The 21,127-nt window shown below is 42.6% G+C and overlaps 1 protein-coding gene across 2 annotated transcripts in view; it reads right to left on the bottom strand.

Annotated features, from left to right (window-relative positions):
• LOC124266554 overlaps positions 1-21,127 on the bottom strand; it is a 45,975-nt gene that overhangs the window by 7,348 nt on the left and 17,500 nt on the right. The window contains exons 1-2 of one of the 2 annotated variants that reach the window (XM_046701360.1): positions 14,431-14,484; positions 14,156-14,177 (exon numbers count right to left, since the gene is read on the bottom strand). The exons of the other annotated variant lie outside the window; for it this stretch is intronic. Coding sequence (XP_046557316.1) covers positions 14,156-14,177; positions 14,431-14,470 — 62 coding nt within the window. The 5' untranslated portion in view covers positions 14,471-14,484. Of the gene's footprint in view, positions 1-14,155; positions 14,178-14,430; positions 14,485-21,127 lie in introns of those variants that run through there. 2 annotated transcript variants of the gene reach the window in all.

The following is a 21,127-nucleotide window of genomic DNA, read 5'->3' as shown; positions in this document are numbered from 1 at the left end:
ACCGGATTCCCACACGTGGTTGTGATAAAAAGCAATCAATTATTTAATCAAACAACTTCATAGCACAGTTTCATAGAGACAGAAGGCAACAGACTAATCATTGACACGCAAACCAGCAACACTGTGGGCGTTACTGTACTATAAGTTTTGATCCAATTCTATTGGCTTCCAAGAAGAGTAAAAACATATAAACATATAAATAACCCTAAAGCAAGACAGGAATTACTCAAAACAATTGGTATATTAGATCTGAAAGACCCATGGCGAGAGTTTTACCCATCAGCTCGAAGATTCACCTGGCGACAACCAACACCATTAAAGCTCATTTAGACTATTTTCTAGTTTCCCATAATATTCTCCAGTCCATTGAGAAAAGTGATATCATACCTAGTATAAACTCAGATCACTCTATAGTATCTCTTACAATTTCACTTTCGGACATGCAAAGGGGAAAAGGATTCTGGAAATTCAATAATTGAGAACTAAAGGACAAGGAATATGTAGAAATGATTAAAAAAAACAATAAATAACACTCTTGAACAATACGAAGACAAAACTGTTAAAGATAGAAAGATGTTTACAATAAATGATCAGTTATTATGGGAGATGTTACTTTTAAATATTAGAGGAACATCAATACTTTTTTTCATCCACTCGTAAAAAAGAATATATAGCTTTGGAATCGAATCTGGAACAAAAACTTTGTGAAATTGAGATTAAACTGGGAGACGTAGCTAGTAGGCAGTCAGACGTATTACTAGAAGAATACAAATCAACTAAACTTGAATTAGAAAACTTACATAAAGCAAAAACACAAGGCTCCTTTATTAGATCAAAGCCAAGTGGATAGAACATGGAGAAAAAATATCCAATTACTTTTTAAAATTAGAAAGTAGAAATTTTCTAACTAAATCTATCTCAGCTCTTGAAAACCAGAAAGAACGTTATTGAAGAAACAACATGAAATCATTCAAGAAGTGAAACATTTTTATGAAAAACTGTATGAAACTGAAGACTGTACACAGATTGATCTGGAAAACCTTTTTGCTAAAGTATCAGTGCCTAGGTTAGACTGTCAAACATCACTTTCCTTAGAAGGGGAGCTGACCTATAATGAAGTACTTGAAGCACTAAAAAAAATGAAAAATGATAAGAGTCCTGGCCCAGATGGCTTCACAGCAGAATTTTTAAAGTTCTTTTGGTTAGACCTCAATAAATATTTGATAAATGCTTTAAATTATGCATATAAAACAGGGCCTTATCTACTACCCAAAAACAAGGTCTAATCACTTGCTTGCCTAAAGAAAAACAAATCAAAACTCTTTCTAAAAAATTGGCACCCTATTACTCTTTTAAATACTACTTATGAATTAGCTGCATCGACAATTGCAAATAGAATAAAGCCAATCTTACCACTGATTATCCATGAGGATCAAAAGGGTTTTGTATCGGGTAGATATATAGGTGAAGTGACTAGACTTATTTATGATATATTAGACTATACAGAATCATACCAGATACCAGGCTTACTACTACTTATTGATTTTGAAAAGGCATTTGATTCTGTGGATAGAAAATTTATACATAATGTACTTAACTTTTTCCGCTTTGGGCCCAGTATTCAAAATTGGATAAAATTATTTTTCGAAAACATTGAAACAAGTGTTTTGGTTAATGGTTTTGCAAGCCCCTTCTTTAAGGTTACAAGAGGTTGTCGTCAGGGGGATCCTATATCACCATATCTCTTCATATTATGCGCAGAAATCCTAGCAATAATGTTAAGAAATAATAAAAATATAACGGGATTAAAACTTGGTAATATGTATTTCCTTCTAGCACAATTTGCAGATGATACCACCCTTAGTTTAGATGGATCAGAAAAAAGTCTCTACTCTACAATGAGTACATTATCCTTTTTTGCCAGATTTTCAGGATTAAAAGTAAACACAGAAAAAACAAATTGATATGGATAGGTTCCAAAAAGAGATCAAGATACAAACTCTGTAAAGAGTATAAGTTGGACTGGACACAAACACAGTTTAAGCTATTAGGTATTGAATTTGATATTGATTTAGGAAATATGGTTAATCTGAACTATGTAAATAAATTAGATAATATTGAAAAAGAAATGGAACATTGGACAAAGAGAACTTTAACACCAATGGGTAGAAATATTGTGTTAAAATCATTATTACTACCTAAACTAAACCATTTATTCAGCAGTATACCAAGCCCACCTAAAAATATAATAGAAGCTTTTCAAAAGAAATGTTTTCAATTTGTTTGGAAATTTAAACCAGATAAAGTCAAGAGAGATACAATGTCACTACAGCCTAAGTATGGTGGCATAAGTGTACCCATATTAGAAAAAGTTATTGCAGCTCAGAAACTTTGTTGGATCAAAAGACTATCTGTTAGTAAGTCCAAATGGGCATGTTTCTTTTATGATCATTTAGTTGAGGCAAAAATAGTAAATTTGGCTGATGCTTTCTACATAGAAAACAATATTGTCCAAAATATCCATAACCAGTTTTGGAAACACTGTCAGTATATGCATCATATTTAAATTGTTGTGATAATATGGAACTATCTGTTACGGATGTATTGAATATGTCAATCTGGTACAATAATAACATAACAATTGATAATAAGCCAGTATATTTTTCCCATTGGTATGAAAAAGGTATAACATATATTAACGATTTCTTCAACGATACAGGAAATTGGTTTAATTTCCATGAATTTATTCAAAAATATGCTTTGAATACAGACTTTTTAACATTTCAAGGGTTGAAACAATCTATCGCCCAATACCTACAAAGAATTAACTTTAGTCAAATACAAGACATCTCTCAAACACCAATATTACCTTATAATATTTCTAAAATCAACAGTACTTCAGGTAGTAGATTATTTTATGAAATGTTGCAAAATTCTAAATTTACAAAACTTAAAAGCTATAGCAAATGGGAGCTTTATCTTAATAAACACATTACTGAAACAGAATGGATAAACTATAGTTTGATGGCAAAAAGATGTACACAAAGCAGTGACTTAAGATGGTTTCAGTTTAAGATTTTACATAATATTCTCAGCACTAATTGTTATTTATATAAGATTGGCTATGTTAAGTCACCAGCATGTTCATTGTGTAAAGATCCAGCTGAAACTATAGCACATGTGCTTTGTAATTGTCAATATGCAATAGATATTTGGACAAAATTTACTGAATGGATTGAAGGATACATCGAAAGTAAAATTCACTTAAGTGAAGAACATATATTATTTGGATTTAAAGGTAAACATAATAATCCTCTTAATGTGGTGATAATAATAATCAAATATATGTTGTATAAATGTAGTAAGAAAGCAGTGAAACCTAATTTTATATGGTTTCAAAAAGAAGTATTAAAATATTATGAAATCTCAAAATTTATTGCCTTTTCTAATTGTAACTATGCAAGTTTTCATTCTTTCTGGTCATCCTTCCATTTACTTTTTTCGAAATACTATAACTGACTGACTGTAACTACATGTATTTTGTATATATGTGTACTATATATATAAGAGGTAATGTACACATTATGTATTTACATCAACACTACTCACTGTACACTTAAAATACTTTCAATTGAAGAACATAAAGCTGCTGTAATGGAAATTGTAACATAAAAATGGAAATAAAAAAAGAAAAAAAAGAAACAGAAACTGCTAGCAAAAAAGGGAAAAAGAGTCTAGAGAGACTAAAACAACTTGAGCAACTGCCAAACACAAAACCAAAGGCCACCTCTCCTTCAGAGGTCCCCGTCGAGGTCCATAACTCCTTTGGCCCTCTGGATATGGAGGTAACTCCATCTCCACCTGACACCAATAGGAGTTCATCAAACGCTTTCTCACGTTCACGTGACATGTCACCAGTGGAAGCACAAAACATGATCCAATGGAATTGCAGAGGACTTAAGAATAATTATAATGAATTACAGTTATTGATTCAAGACTTCAAACCATCTGCGTTTTGTCTCCAAGAAACCTACCTGAAAAGGACTGATAAATTTGACATCCGCCGGTACAGTTCCTACCACTCCTTTTCTCCTCCTGATACAAAAGCTACAGGAGGCACTTCTATCCTGGTGAGGCAGGGCATCCTCCATAGCCCTGTTCCACTTAACACCAACCTACAAACTGTTGCTGTCCGCATGACTCTGAACATAGGGTTTACACTATGCTCACTCTATCTTCCTCCCTCCTCAACTGTCCACCTATCAGATATTCAGAACTTGTATAATCAACTCCCAAAGCCCTGCATAATCATGGGCGACCTGAACGGCCATAACCCTCTATGGAGGAGTACTGATACCAATAATAAGGGAAAGGTCCTTGAAGATTTTCTCTCCAATAATGATCTATGCATCTTCAACGATGGATCAAACACCTATCTCCAGCCTGCCACTGGAACATACTCTGCACTTGATCTATCACTTACGGATTCTAATCTCTTAAACGAGTTTGAATGGTCGGTCCACGATGACCTTTGTGGAAGTGACCACTTCCCAACTATTCTTACTCCTATCAATCCTGCGGATGAACCACCTTCAACAAGATGGAATTTTACTAAGGCCAATTGGCCATTATTCCAAACTCTCTGCTCTGAAAAGCTTATACCGGACAACTTCAGGAATGTTCCTGATCCCATGGAACTATTTTCTGAGTTCTTAAATACTATTGGAGACAAAACCATTCCTAAGTCCTCTGCAAACCCGCACATACGCAAACCATGGTTTGATACAAACTGCAAACAAGCTAGAAAAATAGGAAAAAGGCTGAAAAATACTTCGTCAACATCCTACTGTGCATAACCTGAATGCCGTTAAAATGACAAATGCCAGGGCAAGACGACCATTTAAACAAACTAAACGCCGGTCATGGAGGAAATATGTGTCCAAAATCAACTCCTGCACACCCATGTCCAAGGTGTGGAACATGATTCAAAAGATTAAGGGCAAAGGATCCAAATCTTGTGTTCGCCATCTCAAAGATGGTGGCTCCCTTTTAACCAATAAAGTTGAAATAGCAAACAAACTTGGCGAAACTTTGGCAAACCACTCCTCCTTGTCAATACCAAATCCAACAAGAAAAGAAAACAGTAAATTTTAACTCTGATAATGGTGAGGATTACAACGAAACTTTTTCTCTCCATGAACTACGTACTGCCCTGGGGCAGGCTCACGACACTACAGCAGGAGCTGATGATATTCATTATCAGCTTCTGAAACACCTTCCTGATTCAAGTTTGGAAACTCTACTCAATATATTTGATGACATTTGGACAACCGGCAACTTTCCTCCTTCGTGGCACAACGCCATTATCATCCCTATACTAAAACCTGGCCGAGATCATACTGATCCCTCAAACTACCGTCCTGTATCACTAACTAGCTGTGTTTGTAAAACCATGGAGCGCATGGTCAACAATCGATTAATCTGGTACCTGGAGACCAATAACCTCCTTAGTGACCTCCAATGTGGTTTCCGAAAAAACCGAAGTACCATTGACCATCTGGTGCGTCTGGAATCTTTCATAAAAAATTCCATCGTCAACAAACAACATACTGTATCTATCTTTTTCGATTTAGAAAAAGCATACGATACAACGTGGAAACATGGTATCTTAAAAAGATTTACATGAATTTGGATTGAGGGGCAGATTACCTCAGTTCATATCTCAGTTTTTAAACAACAGACAATTTCAAGTACGGGTAGGTTCCACATTGTCTGATTATTTCCACCAAGATCAGGGCGTCCCTCAAGGCAGCATCCTGTCTGTCACCCATTTTAGCATCAAAATTAACAGCCTCACTAACGTCCTGAACAGTTGTGCTGATGGGTCCCTTTCCGTGGACGATTTCAATATTTCATGTCGTGGTAAGAACATGCACGCAATAGAAAGACAACTACAACTCTGCCTTAACAAAATCCAAAAAATGAGCCAATGAAAATGGCTTTAAGTTTTCAAAACCAAAACAAATTGTATTCACTTTTGTCGTAAATACAAACCACACAAGGATCCAGACCTATCTTTAGATGGTACTCCCATCAAGGTAGTAGAAGAGGCCAAAGTCCTGGGACTCATATTCGACCGTCACCTGACATTCTTACCACACATAAAATATTTGAAAACCAAGTGCTTGAAGGCTCTGGACTTACTAAAGTCGTTTCAAATACAGAGTGGGGAGGGGATCAGATTACCCTCCTTCACTTGTACAGATCTTTGGTTCGCTCTAAACTAGACTACGGCTCCATGGCATATAGTGGAGCCTGCAAAGGCAATTTAGAAAAATTAGATTCTATCCACCACCAAGGCCTGAGGCTCTGCCTGGGAGCTTTTAGGACCTCTCCGGTAGACAGTCGATATGCACAGGCTAACAAACCTTCCCTTGAACAACGCCACATTAAACTTTCACTGCAGTATATCACTAAACTATGTTCAAATCAGTCCAATCCAGAATACAATTGTGTTTTCAACCCGCTCTATGAAAACTTGTTTCCTAAACTGCCAAGCCTGGTTCCACCACTTGGAATCAGAATTCAACCACACAAATCTGCAGCTAAAATTGATCTCAGTAGCATAGCACCCTACCGACTCCTGTCTTCACCACCCTGGCAGATGGTAAAACCACAGGTCGATCTTACCCTCACTAAATTCATAAGGGTGAAACAAATCCCTTGATGTTCCAGCAGGAATACATCCAGTGACGTTCCAAGTATGACACCCATAGATACATTTTCACAGACGGATCCAAGGATGAGGGCCAAGTCGCCAGTGCTACAGTCATTGGATCTAAGACTGTCTCCTCTAGGATTCCCGACAACAGTTCCATTTTCACTGCCGAGGCCAAAGCTATCTTTTCAGCTTTGACCTATATTAAACAGCAGAATCATTCCAAAAACTTCATCGTTTTCACAGATACATTATCTTGCCTTCATGCACTTCAAAATGTTACTTCAAGTCACCCAATCATTCTGGACATTTTAGAACTTTACAACGACCTCTCTACTGGCCATTGTGACATCATCCTCTGCTGGTTGCCGGGTCACGTCGGCATAGCAGGTAACACAAAAGCCGATGCTGCAGCAAAAGTAGCTCTTGTCAAGCCCTTATCTCCACTGCTGATCCTGTATAGTGATTTCAAACCCACTATCAAAAGCTATACTCGGGACCTCATGCAAAAACGATGGGACACTCAAGTAGGAAGAAATAAACTGTATGAATTGAAACCAACAATTGGTTATACCTACTTGGGTTGTCAGTCAAGACGTGATGAGGTAATTTTACGACAATGTCGTATTGGCCACAGTCGATTTACTCATGACTATCTGCTGAAAAAGGATGGGGATGGACCCCCCCCATGTGTGTCTCTTGCGATGAGGTTTTCACCATCAAGCATATTCTGCTTGAATGCCTGGACTTATCGTCTGCAAGGGACTCACATTACGTTGCAACAAACCTAAAAGATCTGTTCTCCCGCGTGAGCGCTCATCTGATAGTGAACTACCTGAGGGAAGTTGATTTGTATCATAAATTGTAACTGTGAAATGTAACTATCATAAATTGTAACTGTGAAATGTGAATAACAAATTGCCTGCCTTTAAATTTGATGCTATGGCTTTTTTAAATGACAATGTGATGAATATATGTTTTTTGAAATAGAACTCATTCCGAGTATGTACTTACAATGTTTATTAATGCAAACTTGTTCTCGTCACTATATGGCTGGAATAATGCCGATGTGACGCAAAACCCAACTCAACTCAACTCAGCCCTAAAGGAAACAAAACTGTAATTTTTAAAGTAAAATTGATATTTTATACTTATCCTGACTCATGATCCTTTGTTAATCTCCCTTACCCTTGCGAATGGTAGTGGAACACTTGAATCCTTTGTAGTTCCAGAACCGGACATAAAAATACACTCACCCACGAGTTACCTCCCTTTTCCCCATGCAAACAGTCATATGACCAGCCTTAATTTTCAATGTCTCCTGATTTTTATGCCCATGCACCTGGATCTACTGTGAAATCCGAAGTGTTTCCAGCTGGGAAGTTGGGAGGGCTTCTCCTCATGAGTCAATTTTACTTAAAACATTACATATTTTTCCTTATCCTGACTCATGATCTTTTGCTTATAGATTCCTACGAATTTGTGGTGGGTCAGGCCACTTCCTGAATTCAACAGCTGTCCATAAATACGTCCTGGAACACACACCCCCACCCCCACCCCCACCCACACACCCATGGAACTGCGTTACGTCATTTCCTAGATCCTATTCTTCCAACTTCCTTTATAACTCGGGGGGACCACAATCTTGTCTTACTTCTCTCTCAGACAAGTGAATCTTGTAGATTCATGTTGCTTAAGATATACTAGTATCTTCTTTTTACTAGTTATCTATAACAATTCATAGCTTAAGATAAGATCTTTATCATTAATGAGTTGCGACCCCTTTACGTACAGGTGATATCTTTATCCGTACAGAGTCTTAATCATTCATGCTAGCCTAGTCTGGGACTGTGCGCATGGACTTTCAAATTATAACTTTTTCCATAGTAAAATTATCAACAAGTCAACGTGAAAAAAGGTGAGATTTCAACTCGGCACCTTTGAGGAACCGTTAGTTGTTGGGCTGCAACAAGAGGCCCAAACTGGTGAATGCCGGAGACGTCTTTGGTGGCTATGTCTCGGAGGTAGTGGTTGGCAAACACCCTATCTGACTTCCAGAAGCAGCCCTCCATAATTGATGATATAGAGCACTTTTCATGCTGAGCAAGTGTTCACGCCAGTGCTCCGACTTCGTGTGGGTTGGAAGCTCTTGGAGGTTCTAATCCTGCTGCTTTGTAGGCTCTTAGTATAAAGGCTCTCATCCAAAACGATATTGTTGTTCTTGAGACCTCCACTGATGTCTCTGTCGACAAGGGGATGAATAGGCACTTGAATTTTCTTCTCCTTGTTTTAGTCTTTTGAAGATATATCTTCAAGGCTCTGACAAGACACAAGGATAAGTCCTGGGTGTCTTCTGGTCCAAGGATTGTGGATAGCGCTGGCACATGGAACTGTCTAACTGGTTGACCAGGTAGTTGATTCTTTGCAATAAAGTCCCATCTAAGTCCTAGATGTACTACAGCACGGTACCCCGTGTCGAATCTAGTTCGTCCAGGGCAGGTATCTCAGACATACGAGCTGCCGTGGCTAGGGCAAATAGGAACAGAGTTTTCTGTGTGAGTAGCTCGAAGGTAGCCTGTTCTAGAGGTTCGTAGGCATCGCTCATGAGATGACGTAGAATTACATTCAGGTCCCAGGCTGGTGCTCTGAGGGGCGGTAGGGTAGCCTAGTGGTTAAAGCGTTGGCTCGTCACGCCGAAGACCCGGGTTCGAATCCCCACATGGGTACAATGTGAGAAGCCCATTTCCCGCCGTGATGTTGCTGGAATATTGCTAAAAGCATTGTAAAACCAAACTCAGTCAGTGGTGCTCTGAATTTCTTTTGCTAGTCCTCCAGTTTAAAAGATCGCAGCAGAGCAAGTAATTCAGGTACTTTCGTCAATTTGATGCCTGAATTCATAGTGACGATGGTGCTGATGGCTGCCAGATATGTGGATAATGTCAAACCTTTCAGATGTCTAAGGTGACATAGATATTAGCCACTTGGGGGTTTGATAAGCTTTCATAGCTGTGAAGCCCTTCCGCCTTGCATATTGTTCAAATTTCTGCCATTTGTCGTCATACAAATTGCAAGTAGATCTGCGTAACGCTAAGGTTAATGCTTTCGCTGCTCTGGCGGAGTATCCTCTTTTCTTCAGACAGGCTTTGATACGGTCCACACGTGTAGCTGGAACACTGTTGGGTTCCTGTGGACTTGTTTGGTGTGCGGATGTCAGAGTAGGTTCGGCCATTCTGGTAGTTTGAGGGTTGGACTTCCGAGATCTTCTATTAGGTCTAGGAACCAGACTCTCGCTGGCCAATAGGGTGCGACCAAAGTCAGTTGTAGCGCTTGTGTCTGTTTGATCTTCAACAGTACTTTCGGTAGTAAGATCGGAGGTGGAAATGCGTAAGCGTTTAGTCCTTCCCATGATATACTCAGTGCATCTGTTGCCCAGGCTTGGGGGTCTGGTACTGGTGAAACAAACGTCTGTTGAACCTTGTGGCGATCAGGTCTATGCATGGGGATCCTATTTCCCTTATAATGAGCTGCTTCTGGATGGAGCATCCATTCCGTGGGTAATGGATGAAGTGGTCGGGAAAGAGCGTCTGCTAGTACGTTCTTGGTTCCCGGTATGTGACACGCCCTTATCCAGATGTTTGCATCCTCTGTGATGTTGAACAACTGGAATGTTAGCTGGAGTAGGCTTGGAGATCTTGTTGATCCTTGCTGATTGATGGAGAATGCCACTGTAGAGTTAACGGAGAGATGACTGCTTGAGGAATCATGGCTTGTATCTTGACCCAACGATCTTCTGGGGTCACAATTCGATTCTGTGTTGTGATGAATCTTATCCCCAGGAATTGCAGATCTTGTTTTGGTTCCAACTCCGACTTCATCAGGTTCACTAGCCATCCTAGTTGCGTGAGCAACTTGATTGTGAAGTTCAGCTGCTGTCTGAGTTGATTGGCACTTTGATGAACCTGTATGCCGTCGTCCAGGTAAAAAGCATTGTGTAGACCTCTGTGATGTAGGTAGGCGACTATGGGCTTGGTTATTCGTGTGAATAACCACAGAGCCGACAATATTCCAAACGGTAGGACGTTCCATTGGAAGTGCTGACCTCTGAATAGGAATCGTAGATATTTTTCTTGATTCCGGATGTATGGCGATGTGTAGACATGCTCCCTGGAGGTCTATGCTGGCCATATAGTCTGCTGGACGAATTAGTAGTTTGAGTTGAGGTAGGTGGACCATTCTGAACCATTCCGGTTTGAGTAGATAGTCTTGGTTGATTTTCCGCATATTGTAAATCAACCTGAATTTCTCTTTGGAATTCTTCTTTGGTACAAGGAAAATTGGGGAGTAGAAGCCTGGCGTGAGATGATGTTGATCTATTCTTTCTACCGCATTCTTGGTTTGAAGCGTGTTGATGGCTTCTTGTAGCTTGTCTGCTTGCTCGTCTGCATAGTTGAAGACAATTTGGTCGGGGTTAACGGTGGTGTGGCCTTGAGCTGCACTCTGTACCCTTCTTGCAGTACTTGTGAGACGTAGACGTCCTCCAGTATTCCCCAATTTTCCCAGTACCTTTGTAGACGTCCACCCACTGTCGATGGTTGTACAGGAACGGCTGGGGATTGAAGCATCCAGTCGTTCTGAACCAAATTTCAACGTCTAGCCCCTCTGAAACCTCAGGGAGTACGTCCTCTCCCTGAGTTCCCTCTGTAGTTTCCGGATGGGCGACGAAAAGAGCTTTTCCCGCTACTGAAGCTGGAGTAGTTCCTCTCCTTAGCCTTCTGGATACCGGAATATTTTTACTTGCTGTTGTACTTATGTGAAGTATGACGAATGACGTTGGCTAGAGTATCTATAGACTTAATCATCATGACATCCTTTGAGTCGTGAGTAGCTTCCTTAGCTGCTTCATCTATCTCACCTCCGAAAATGGTAGATGCCTCCCAAGGAGCTCTAAGTAGCGGTTGGGTCACTCTGTCACTCCAGGAACACGATGTCAGTAGACCCGGTCTCCGTAACAAGGTGAGACCCACCGATGTTGAGGCCAAATGATCCGATATGGAGTATTAGTCCTGAGTGAGCAGAGCAGATTATATCATCCTATCTTCTTCCGAACTGGGGTTCTGGAACTTATTAATCAATGCCTCATTGATTGCTCTGGATCTCGCTAATCGTAAGAAGGATCTCCTCAAAGCAGTATCAAGTTGGGCCAACTTATTATCCTCAACCTTGCAAACCTTGTTCTGAGAGTCGTTGACCAGTTTTATATTCTCATCTAATTCCGGCGCTCTCATAAAGGGATCCATGTGATGTAAGGGGAATTTTCTCGCATTAAATGCTGGCAGATGTTGATTCTGGAATCTAGTAGCTTTGTCAAAAGATATGGCACCTTGGATATTGGCTCAATAGGAGGAATGGTCACCTAGTCGAAGTCGTCCTTGCACATCTTATATGTGTAAGCTTCATCCAATTCCTTGGAGGGAGACTCTTAGTTCAATCCATTAGCTATCCAAGCTGTAAGCTCTGTATCTGAGAAGACGTAGTCAGTATGTTCATCAGATAGTTCTTGTTCCGTAGAACTACGCCTTCGTCAATCCTCTGTGTGCGAACCTTCCTTTCATGATGTAGTGATTCATCCTTTTGCCAATGTCTGTCTCATGATTAATCCTTTCGTGAACCTCTGTCTCATGATCCATCCCTTCGCGAACTAGTCTCACGCGAACCCTGCCTTCACGAACTTCCTTCTCACGAACCTTGCCTTCAAAACCTTCTCTTCGCATGTGGAAGCTGTTGAATCTAGATGAACGGATGGCTCTTGGGGATGGATACCTAGGCGTTCTCGAACGTTGAGGGTTCGCAGACTAAGTTCTTGTAGAGTTAGTAGCCTTCGCGAACCTTCCATCTTGTTCTATGATGACAGAGTCGTCCGATTGTGATGATGTTCTCGAACGTACACGCTCGCCAACATTGTCTGCAGATGTAGATCTGTGAGGCATATTAGGTTCACTAGGTCTGAGGGTTTGCGAACGTTTTCAGTTGATGAGAGCTTCTGTCGTACCTTCGCTTCCTCATCAAAACGTCATTCCATCATGGCCATCATTCGAATAGTAAATTGCCTCATAAAGTCGCCTGGATCGAAGTTCTGCGTTGACTGGAACTGATTCGGCGTTGATGAAGCGTTCGTGAACGCTGATGTGTTGTTTGCTTCAACTTCACTGCGTTGAGAAGTTGGTGGTTGGTCGTCAAACAGCTTGCCCGCTGTTGTAGTTGCAGGAGACGATCTAACAGTCGTGAAGGTCGACTGCATCCCCGATCCAGTAGGTACCTCAGGCAGAAGTAACGGTGGTTCATCAAACACGTCTGCCTCGTGCGGTAGGATTATCTCCTCATTAAACAACTTCTGATGAGTTGACTTGCTAGGTCGTGTTGATTTCGATGTTGACCTAGTTATGGATGCCCTTTTCTGCGTTGTGGATGAAGTAGTAGTCTTTTTCTTACTCTGAGAGGGCGTCAACTCCGTCGTAGCAGACCTCTTTTTCGACCCCATAACAGACGACTGCCCCTGCAACGTACTCAACATAGCACCAGAATTATGTATATCTGCAGTATCGTGACTTGTGATGACTTCCTCACCTGATCCATGGCACGTCTACAAATATAAGACAAATATTGATTAAATTGCAAATTTGATAAACCACTCCAATATATACAACGTGAGTTGGAAGAACATGGCTTAATGCACGATGGGCATTGGGGGTGAGGATCAGCCACAGATAGCCGGTGCTTGCAAACAATGAAATGTAAACAAGTTACATTACGATGAAAATGTGTAACAAATTACAAGAATTTCTTCATATTTTATACACTTAATACATGATAGTTATAGCTAAATACCATACATAGCGTAATTTTGATAAATAGGATCTAAATATAAAGGATATTTGCAGTATACAGGACTTCAGTGTTCACCCAATCGCTTGGGCGAAAAGGGAGAGAGTGACTTGTTAGGCTGGTCACATGACTGTTTGCGCGGGAAAAGGGAGGTAGCTCGTGGGTCAGTGTACTTTTACGTCCACTTCGGGAACTTCAAGGGATTCAAGTGTTCCACTACCATCCGCAATGGAAAGGGAGATAAGCAAAAGATCATGAGTCAGGATAAGGAAAAATAATTAAATAACACTTTCTCTTAAGTCTACTTTCTCTTTTGAATGCTGATTAAATGCTCTGAAATGCAAGGAAATTTCAAAATTGTATGGTGGGTGGTGTGGTGATAGTGTGTGCGTGTGCATGTGCGTGTGCGTGTATGTGCAGTGAGACTCCATACAGACCTCGCCACTTTGTGGCTCGGGCATGCAACTGCAATGCATCCACACGCACGCACCATTCCAGGGCTTATGCGTTTTAGGGACGCAGAACCTTTCTCCTTCCCCGAACACTGGTACTTACGCATTCTGTGTGTCTGTTGAACCTGTGCAGATAACAAAGACACTGTCATGCCAAACTTGTCAGTGCAATTTTGGTAATTTCTCTATCAAGGAACAAGTTAACACATGAACCCTGTTTACATGTTTGTTCTCGTGTCCCAGTAAGTTGCTGCATTATACTGTACCCTAAATTTTGACAAACTTGTGATGAGGCAACATGCCTTCATTAATACATTTGAAAATACATTGTTTGTGTTGTCATGCAAGACTGTGTTTTTTTGCATACAGTACACCTACCTGGTTTCTGCAATATGCATCTGTATCTTTTCCTGGCCATGACGACAACGATGACCACAACTGGTAGTTGATTTTTGGCGATGAAATCCCATCTTAATCCCAGGTGTGCTGTGTTTTGATTGTCATCAAACTGTATCCTCTCGTAATCTAGTGCGTGAATTTCTGACATCCTAGCTGCCGTGGCTAGAGATAACAGGAAAAGCGTTTTCTGTGAGAGAAATTCAAAAGATGTCGATTCCAACGGTTCATAAGCCTCACTTGTGAGGTGTTGTAACACTATATTCAGATCCCAAGCTGGGGCGTGGAACTTCCGCTTTTGGTCCTCCAATCGGAAAGCACGTAGTAAGGCCAGTAACTCTGGAGTTTTAGTCAATTTGACACCCGTTCTCATAGTAATCACAGAACTAAGCGCGGCAAGATATGTTGACAATGTCGAGCCTTTTAAATGTTTGTTTTGCCGTAAGTAACACAAATAATCTGCCACTTGTGGATGAGTAGCATCTCTCGCTGTAAATCCCTTGTTTGCTGCGTAATTTTCGAAACTGTGCCACTTGTCGTCGTACAAGTTACGTGTAGAATAGCGTAAGGCAAGCGTGACCGCTTTTGCCGCCCTGGTAGAATATCCTCTCTTGTTTAAACACATTTTAATACAGTCCATACGTGAAGTTGGAATACTTCTGGGCTTCCGTGCACCTGTTTGGTGTGTGGATGTACTAATAGATTTGAGCGCTTTGGTAGCTCTAGTTTCGGTTGACCGATTTCTTGAATTAGAATGGGAAACCACTTTCTGGCTGGCCAGTAGGGCGCGACCAAAGTGAGTTGGAGGCTCTGTGTTTGTCTGATTTTCTGTAACACTTGAGGTATTATTGCTGGCGGCGGAAACGCGTACGCATTGAGGCCTTCCCAGGATATGCTTAGAGCGTCCGTTGCCCATGCTTGTGGGTCTGGGACTGGTGACACGAATGTCGGTAGCTGATTGTTGAAGCGTGTGGCGAATAGATCTACTAGCGGCGCTCCTATTTGCTTGATTATCTGTGCAAATATTTCTGTATTGAGCATCCATTCTGACGGTGATGGTTGATGTGGCCGAGAGAGTGCATCTGCTAGTACATTCTTGGCTCCGGGAATGTGACATGCTCTGACATGTAGGTTTAGATCGTGGATTAGATCGAACAGTTGAAAGCTTAAAGTCAATAGGTTCAGTGATCTCGTTGAGCCTTGTTTGTTCACATAGAACGCCACTGTCGAGTTGTCGGTATGAATCATTAGGTGCGCATTCTGTAGAATGGTGCTCCAATGAAGTATGGCGTTGATTACAGCTTTCATCTCTAACATGTTTATATGGAGCTTGCTTTCTCTTGCTGATTCCATAACCCTGATGCCGTCCGGTTGGCGAGATGAGCTCCCCAACCTTGGAGCGACGCATCTACATATAGATGGGTTTTGAATTCTGCTCTGCTAAACAAATACCTTCGCAGACATTCGACCTCCTGGTCCACCATAGTAGATGAGGTCTGAGATGTTTCGGTAGACTGAATGGTTGTAGGTCGTCGAGATGTGCATTGATGAAGACCTGTAACGGACGTAACTGTAATCTGCCTCTGACTGTCATGTCTTGGGCTGATGTGAGGAGACCCAACAAGCTCTGCCAATGTCGTAGTGGTAACGGAGAGAGTAGAGCTGGCGGAATGGTCTGTTGGATCTTGAGCCAACGGTCTTCTGGTACGACGATACGGTTGAGATTCGTGATAAATCGAATGCCTAGGAACTGCAGATCTTGCGATGTAGTTTAACTGTAGTTTGAGACGCTGTGGATCTTGATCTACTTGTATCCCGTCGTCGAGGTAGAACGCACTGCGTAGCCCTAGACGATGTAGATAGGTGACAATAGGTTTCGTTATCCTCGTGAATAGCCAGGGGGCTGATGATATTCCGAATGGGAGTACTTTCCATTGGTAATGTAGCCCGTCTAGTGTAAATCGTAGGTATTTCCTGGATTCGGGATGTATCGGGATGTGTAGATATGCGTCTTGCAGATCTATACTGGCCATGTAATCCATGGGGCGAATCAACTGCCGTAACTGAGGAAGATGTATCATGCGAAACTTTGGTGGTTTGCGTAGATAATTCCTGTTGAAAAGCTCATGTTGTAAATGAGTCTGTATTTCTCCCCTTGGAGTTTTTCTTACCACTAGGAAAACTGGGGAGTAGAAGCCTGGTTCGATGTTTACTCTTGATCTAGTAATTTCATGGCTCCGCTTGGTTAGGAGTGATGTAACCGCCTCTCTTAACTTTGGTAGTTGTTGTGCCCTGTAAGTCGAACTTGTGAGGGTTGACTGTCAGCGGAGGCGTGGCCTGTAGTGGGATACGAAATCCGTGTTGAAGAATGTTGGAGACATAAGGGTCTTGTAACATTCCCCAGTTCTCCCAGTGTAGTTGGAGGCGTCCACCCACTTGTGACGGTTGTACTGGAACGGCTGGGGGTGGAAGACTCCAGTCGTTCCGAACCTGTCTTTCAGCGTTTATAGTTGCGGGAACCTCTGGGTGTCCTGCCTCTTCCTGACCCTCCTCTATAGTTGCCATATGGGCGACGAAAAGAATCTTTTCCCCTGGCGCTGGCTATCTTCCTATCCCGTGCTCTCTGTAGTCCATCGACTTAATCATAAGGACTTCTCTGGAGTCCTTAGTGACTTCCTTGGAGACTTTGTCTATTCCTCCGTCAAAGATGGATGGGGATGACCACGGGGCTGTATAGAGTGGAGCTGTAAAGTTCTCACCCCAGCTGCAGGAAGCGAGGAGGCCTTGACGACGAGCTAAGGTCAGCGCTGCTGAGACAGATGTGAGATGATCTGTTAGGAACTGCTGGTCCTTCTTTTGCATCAGTAGGGCCGAGTAGATCATCCTATCATCTTCAGAGGTCGTATTACGAAATCTGGTGATAAGTGTCTCATTGATCGTTCTAGATCTATTTAGGCCAAAAAACATGCGTCTCGTCATGGTTTCTATCTGCACCAGCTTGCGATCGTCAATCTTGTAGTTCTTGTTCTTGACATCGCTGATCAGCTTGTAGTTGTCATCGATGTCTTGTGCCTTGAGGAAGGGGTCCATGTTGTGCGTTGAGAACTTCTTGGCGTGAAAGTTCGGCAGATGTGGTGTCTGAACTTTCGTGGCTTTATGGAAGGCTGTATCTAGATTCTGTGGCACCGCAGCAATCGGGTCGATCGGAGGTAGGGTGACGGCGTCTGCATCGTCTTCCTTCATCAGATATGTCAGCGCCGAGTTGCCACTCTTGGACGGTGAAGAGAGATCTAGGTTGTTTACCATCCAATATCGTATCTCAGCGTCTGAGAAAATGATGCCTCCATCATCTTCTGTCCCAGCATCGGTGATGAGAGGTTGATGCTCTTCTGATGGTGGACTGTGTGCTGCTATCTCTATGTCGGGTGACGCTTGGGGAGACCTGACTGTAGACCTGTGTGCAGACTTGTGTGGTGACCTGCGAGGTGATCGACGTGGTGATGTACGAGGAGATCGGCGTGGTGAACGGCGAGGAGATCGTCTTGGTGATCTGCGTCTATGGGATGACCTTCTCGGAGACCTGTGAGGAGAATGTTGATAGCTTCGCGAAGCTCTTGTGTAGTCCCTCGATGTCCTCCTGGACGATGACGATCTGGGGTCAGGTGTCCTTCGTGAAGGCCTTCGTGAAGCTTCCTCTGCGTCCGGACCTGGGGAACGGCGACTTGACCTTCGTGACGGCTTCCGTGAGGTCTGGTAGTCTGAGTCCGCATCTAAGGATGAGGCCGAGGACGGTGATGATCTCTCCCGCCTTCGCGAAGGCCTTGCGAAAAGCTGTACATCTGGGTCCTTCGTCGAGGTGGGCTGCGACTTCCTTCTCGAAGGTGGCTTCGTCGTGGCTGCTACGCTGACGGGGGGTGCCTCTGGGGTGTCGTCTGCGTTGCTCAGGCCCTGGGCTGGCTGCTTCTCCCGTCTGTAGTGGCCCTCCATCATGGTCATGATCTGCCGCAACAGCTCGTCTGGGATGGTCTGCGACGGAAGTAGTCGGTGCCCTCTCTGTGATGTTAGCGGCTGGGCCCTCAGGGAGGTCGTCTGACATCAGTGTAGAAACATCAGGCTGCATGGCGATCTCTGCTGATGTCACTGTAGCTGTCACCGGCCCTTCTTGTGGCGTACGTCAGGGATGATGATCGGTTGATCATCGTAGAGGCCCAGTTCGGCGGCTGGAACGATCTCGGCTGAGAAAAATTCTTTGACGACTTCTCAGACTTTCCCTTTGGAGGTAGACGCTGCCCTGGGGGTACGAAGTCTGCGTTGAGAAGATGTCGAGGCCCTCTTGGACTTTGGCTGCGATGACGGGACGTCTGGGGAGGCAGGACGCTTCTTGAGGCGGCGGACTGTATCCCATGCCCTCCTCCGACGGGGTCTCCAGCGGGACACCAGACGGGAGGGGGTCGATCGACAGCAGCTGACTGGATGGGAAACCGATGTATCGGCCATGTCTAACCCTTGTTTGTGTGACCTATCTGAGGTACGTCTCAAGACGAGTTGAGTTGAGTTGGGCTTTACGTCACATCGGCATTATTCCAGCCATATAGTGACGAGAACAAGTCTGCATTAATATACATTGTAAGTACAAAGTGGTTTCTGTTTCAAAGACATACATTCATTACGTTGTCATTTTAGAACAGAGAATGTCATAGCACTAGATTGAAAAGCAGGTACATCTGTTATTGACATTACACAGTTACATTTTATGATATAGATCGACTTCCCCTCAGGTAGTTTAGTATCAGATGAGCGCTCACGCTGGAGAACAGATCTTCAGATTGGTTGCGTGATAATGCGAGTCCCTTTGCAGATGTAAAATCCACACAGTCAAGCAGAATATGCTTGACGGTGAGAGCCCTCATCGCAGGAGAGACATATGGGGGGTCCATCCCCATCTGTTTTTAGCAGATAGTCATGTGTAAACCGACTGTGGCCAATACGACATCGTCGTAAAATTACTTCATCACGTCTTGACTGGCAACCCAAGTAGGTATAACCGATTGTTGGCTTCAATTCATGGAGTTTGTTTCTTCCTACTTGAGTGTCCCACCTTTTGCATCAAGTCCCGAGTATAGCTTTGATAGTGGGTTTGAAATCACTGTACGGGATTAGCAGGAGATAGGGCTTTCAAGAGCTGCCTTTGCTGCAGCATCGGCCTTAGTGTTACCTGCTATGCCGACGTGACCCGGCAACCAGCAGAGGATGATGTCATATTGGCTAGTAGAAAGGTCGTTGTACAGTTCTAATATGTCCAGGATGATTGGGTGACTTGAAGTCACGTTTAGAAGTGCTTGAAGGCAGGATAATGAATCTGTAAATACGATGAAGTTTTTGGACTGATTTTGCTGTTGAATGTAGGTCAGAGCTGAGAAGATAGCTTTGGCTTCAGCGGTGAAAATGGAACTGTTGTCGGGGATCCTAGAGGAGACAGTCTTGGCTCCACTGACTGTAGCGCTGGCAACTTGGCCATCGTCCTTGATCCGTCTGTGAAGATGGATCTGTGAGTGTTATACTTCGAACGTAACTGGTTGTATTCCTGTTGGAACACCAAGGGATTTGTTTCAGACTTTTTGAGTTTGGTGAGGGTAAGATCGACTTGTGGTTTCACCATTTGCCATGGTGGTGAGGACAGAAGTCGGTAAGGCGCAATGATGTTGAGATCAATTTTAGCTGCAGTTATGTGTGGTTTGATCCTGATTCCAAGTGGTGGAACCAGGCTTGGCAGTTTAGGAAATAAGTTTTCGTAGAGCGGGTTGAAAACACAATTGTATGCTGGATTGGACTCATTTGAACGTAATTTAGTGATATACTGCAGTGAGAGTTTAATGCGGCGTTGTTCAAGGGAAGGTTCATTGGCCTCCGCATATAGACTGTCTACCGGAGAGGTCCTAAAAGCTCCCAGGCAGAGCCTTAGTCCTTGGTGGTGGATAGAGTCTAATTTTTCTAAATTGTTTTTTGCAGGCTCCACCGTAGACAATGGAGCCATAATCTAGTTTACTGCGGACTAATGATCTGTACAGGTGAAGGAGGGTGGTCTGATCCCCTCCCCACTCTGTATTTGAAACTACTTTTAGCAAGTCTAAAGCCTTCAGGCACTTTGTTTTCAAATATTTTATGTGTGTGGTAAGAATGTCAGGTGGCGGTCGAATATGAGTCCAAGGAATTTGGCCTCTTCTACTACTTTGATGGGAGTACCATCTAAAGTTAGGTCTGATCCTTGTGTGGTTTGTATTTACGACAAAAGTGAATACAATTCGTTTTGGATTTTGAAAACTTAAAACCATTTTCATTGGCCCATTTTTGGATTTTGTTAAGGCAGAGTTGTAGCTGCCTTTCTATTGCGTGCATGTTCTTACCACGACATGAAATATTGAAGTCATCCACGAAAAGGGACCCATCAACGCAACTGTTCAGAACGTTAGTGAGGCTGTTAATTTTGATGCTAAAAAGTGTGACAGACAGGATGCTGCCTTGGGGGACGCCCTGATCTTGGTGGAAGTAGTCAGACAGTGAGGAACCCACCCGAACTTGGAATTGTCTGTTATTTAGAAACCGAGATATGAATTGAGGTAGTCTACCCCTCAATCCAAACTCGTGTAAATCTTTTAGGATACCATGTTTCCATGTTGTA

Source organism: Haliotis rubra, unplaced genomic scaffold (genome assembly GCF_003918875.1).
Source record: "Haliotis rubra isolate DU_JTF1 unplaced genomic scaffold, ASM391887v1 Scf1264, whole genome shotgun sequence".
Classification (NCBI taxonomy): domain Eukaryota; kingdom Metazoa; phylum Mollusca; class Gastropoda; order Lepetellida; family Haliotidae; genus Haliotis; species Haliotis rubra.
Note: the sequence above shows the minus strand (reverse complement) of the source record. Positions and strands in the feature narration are given on the sequence as shown.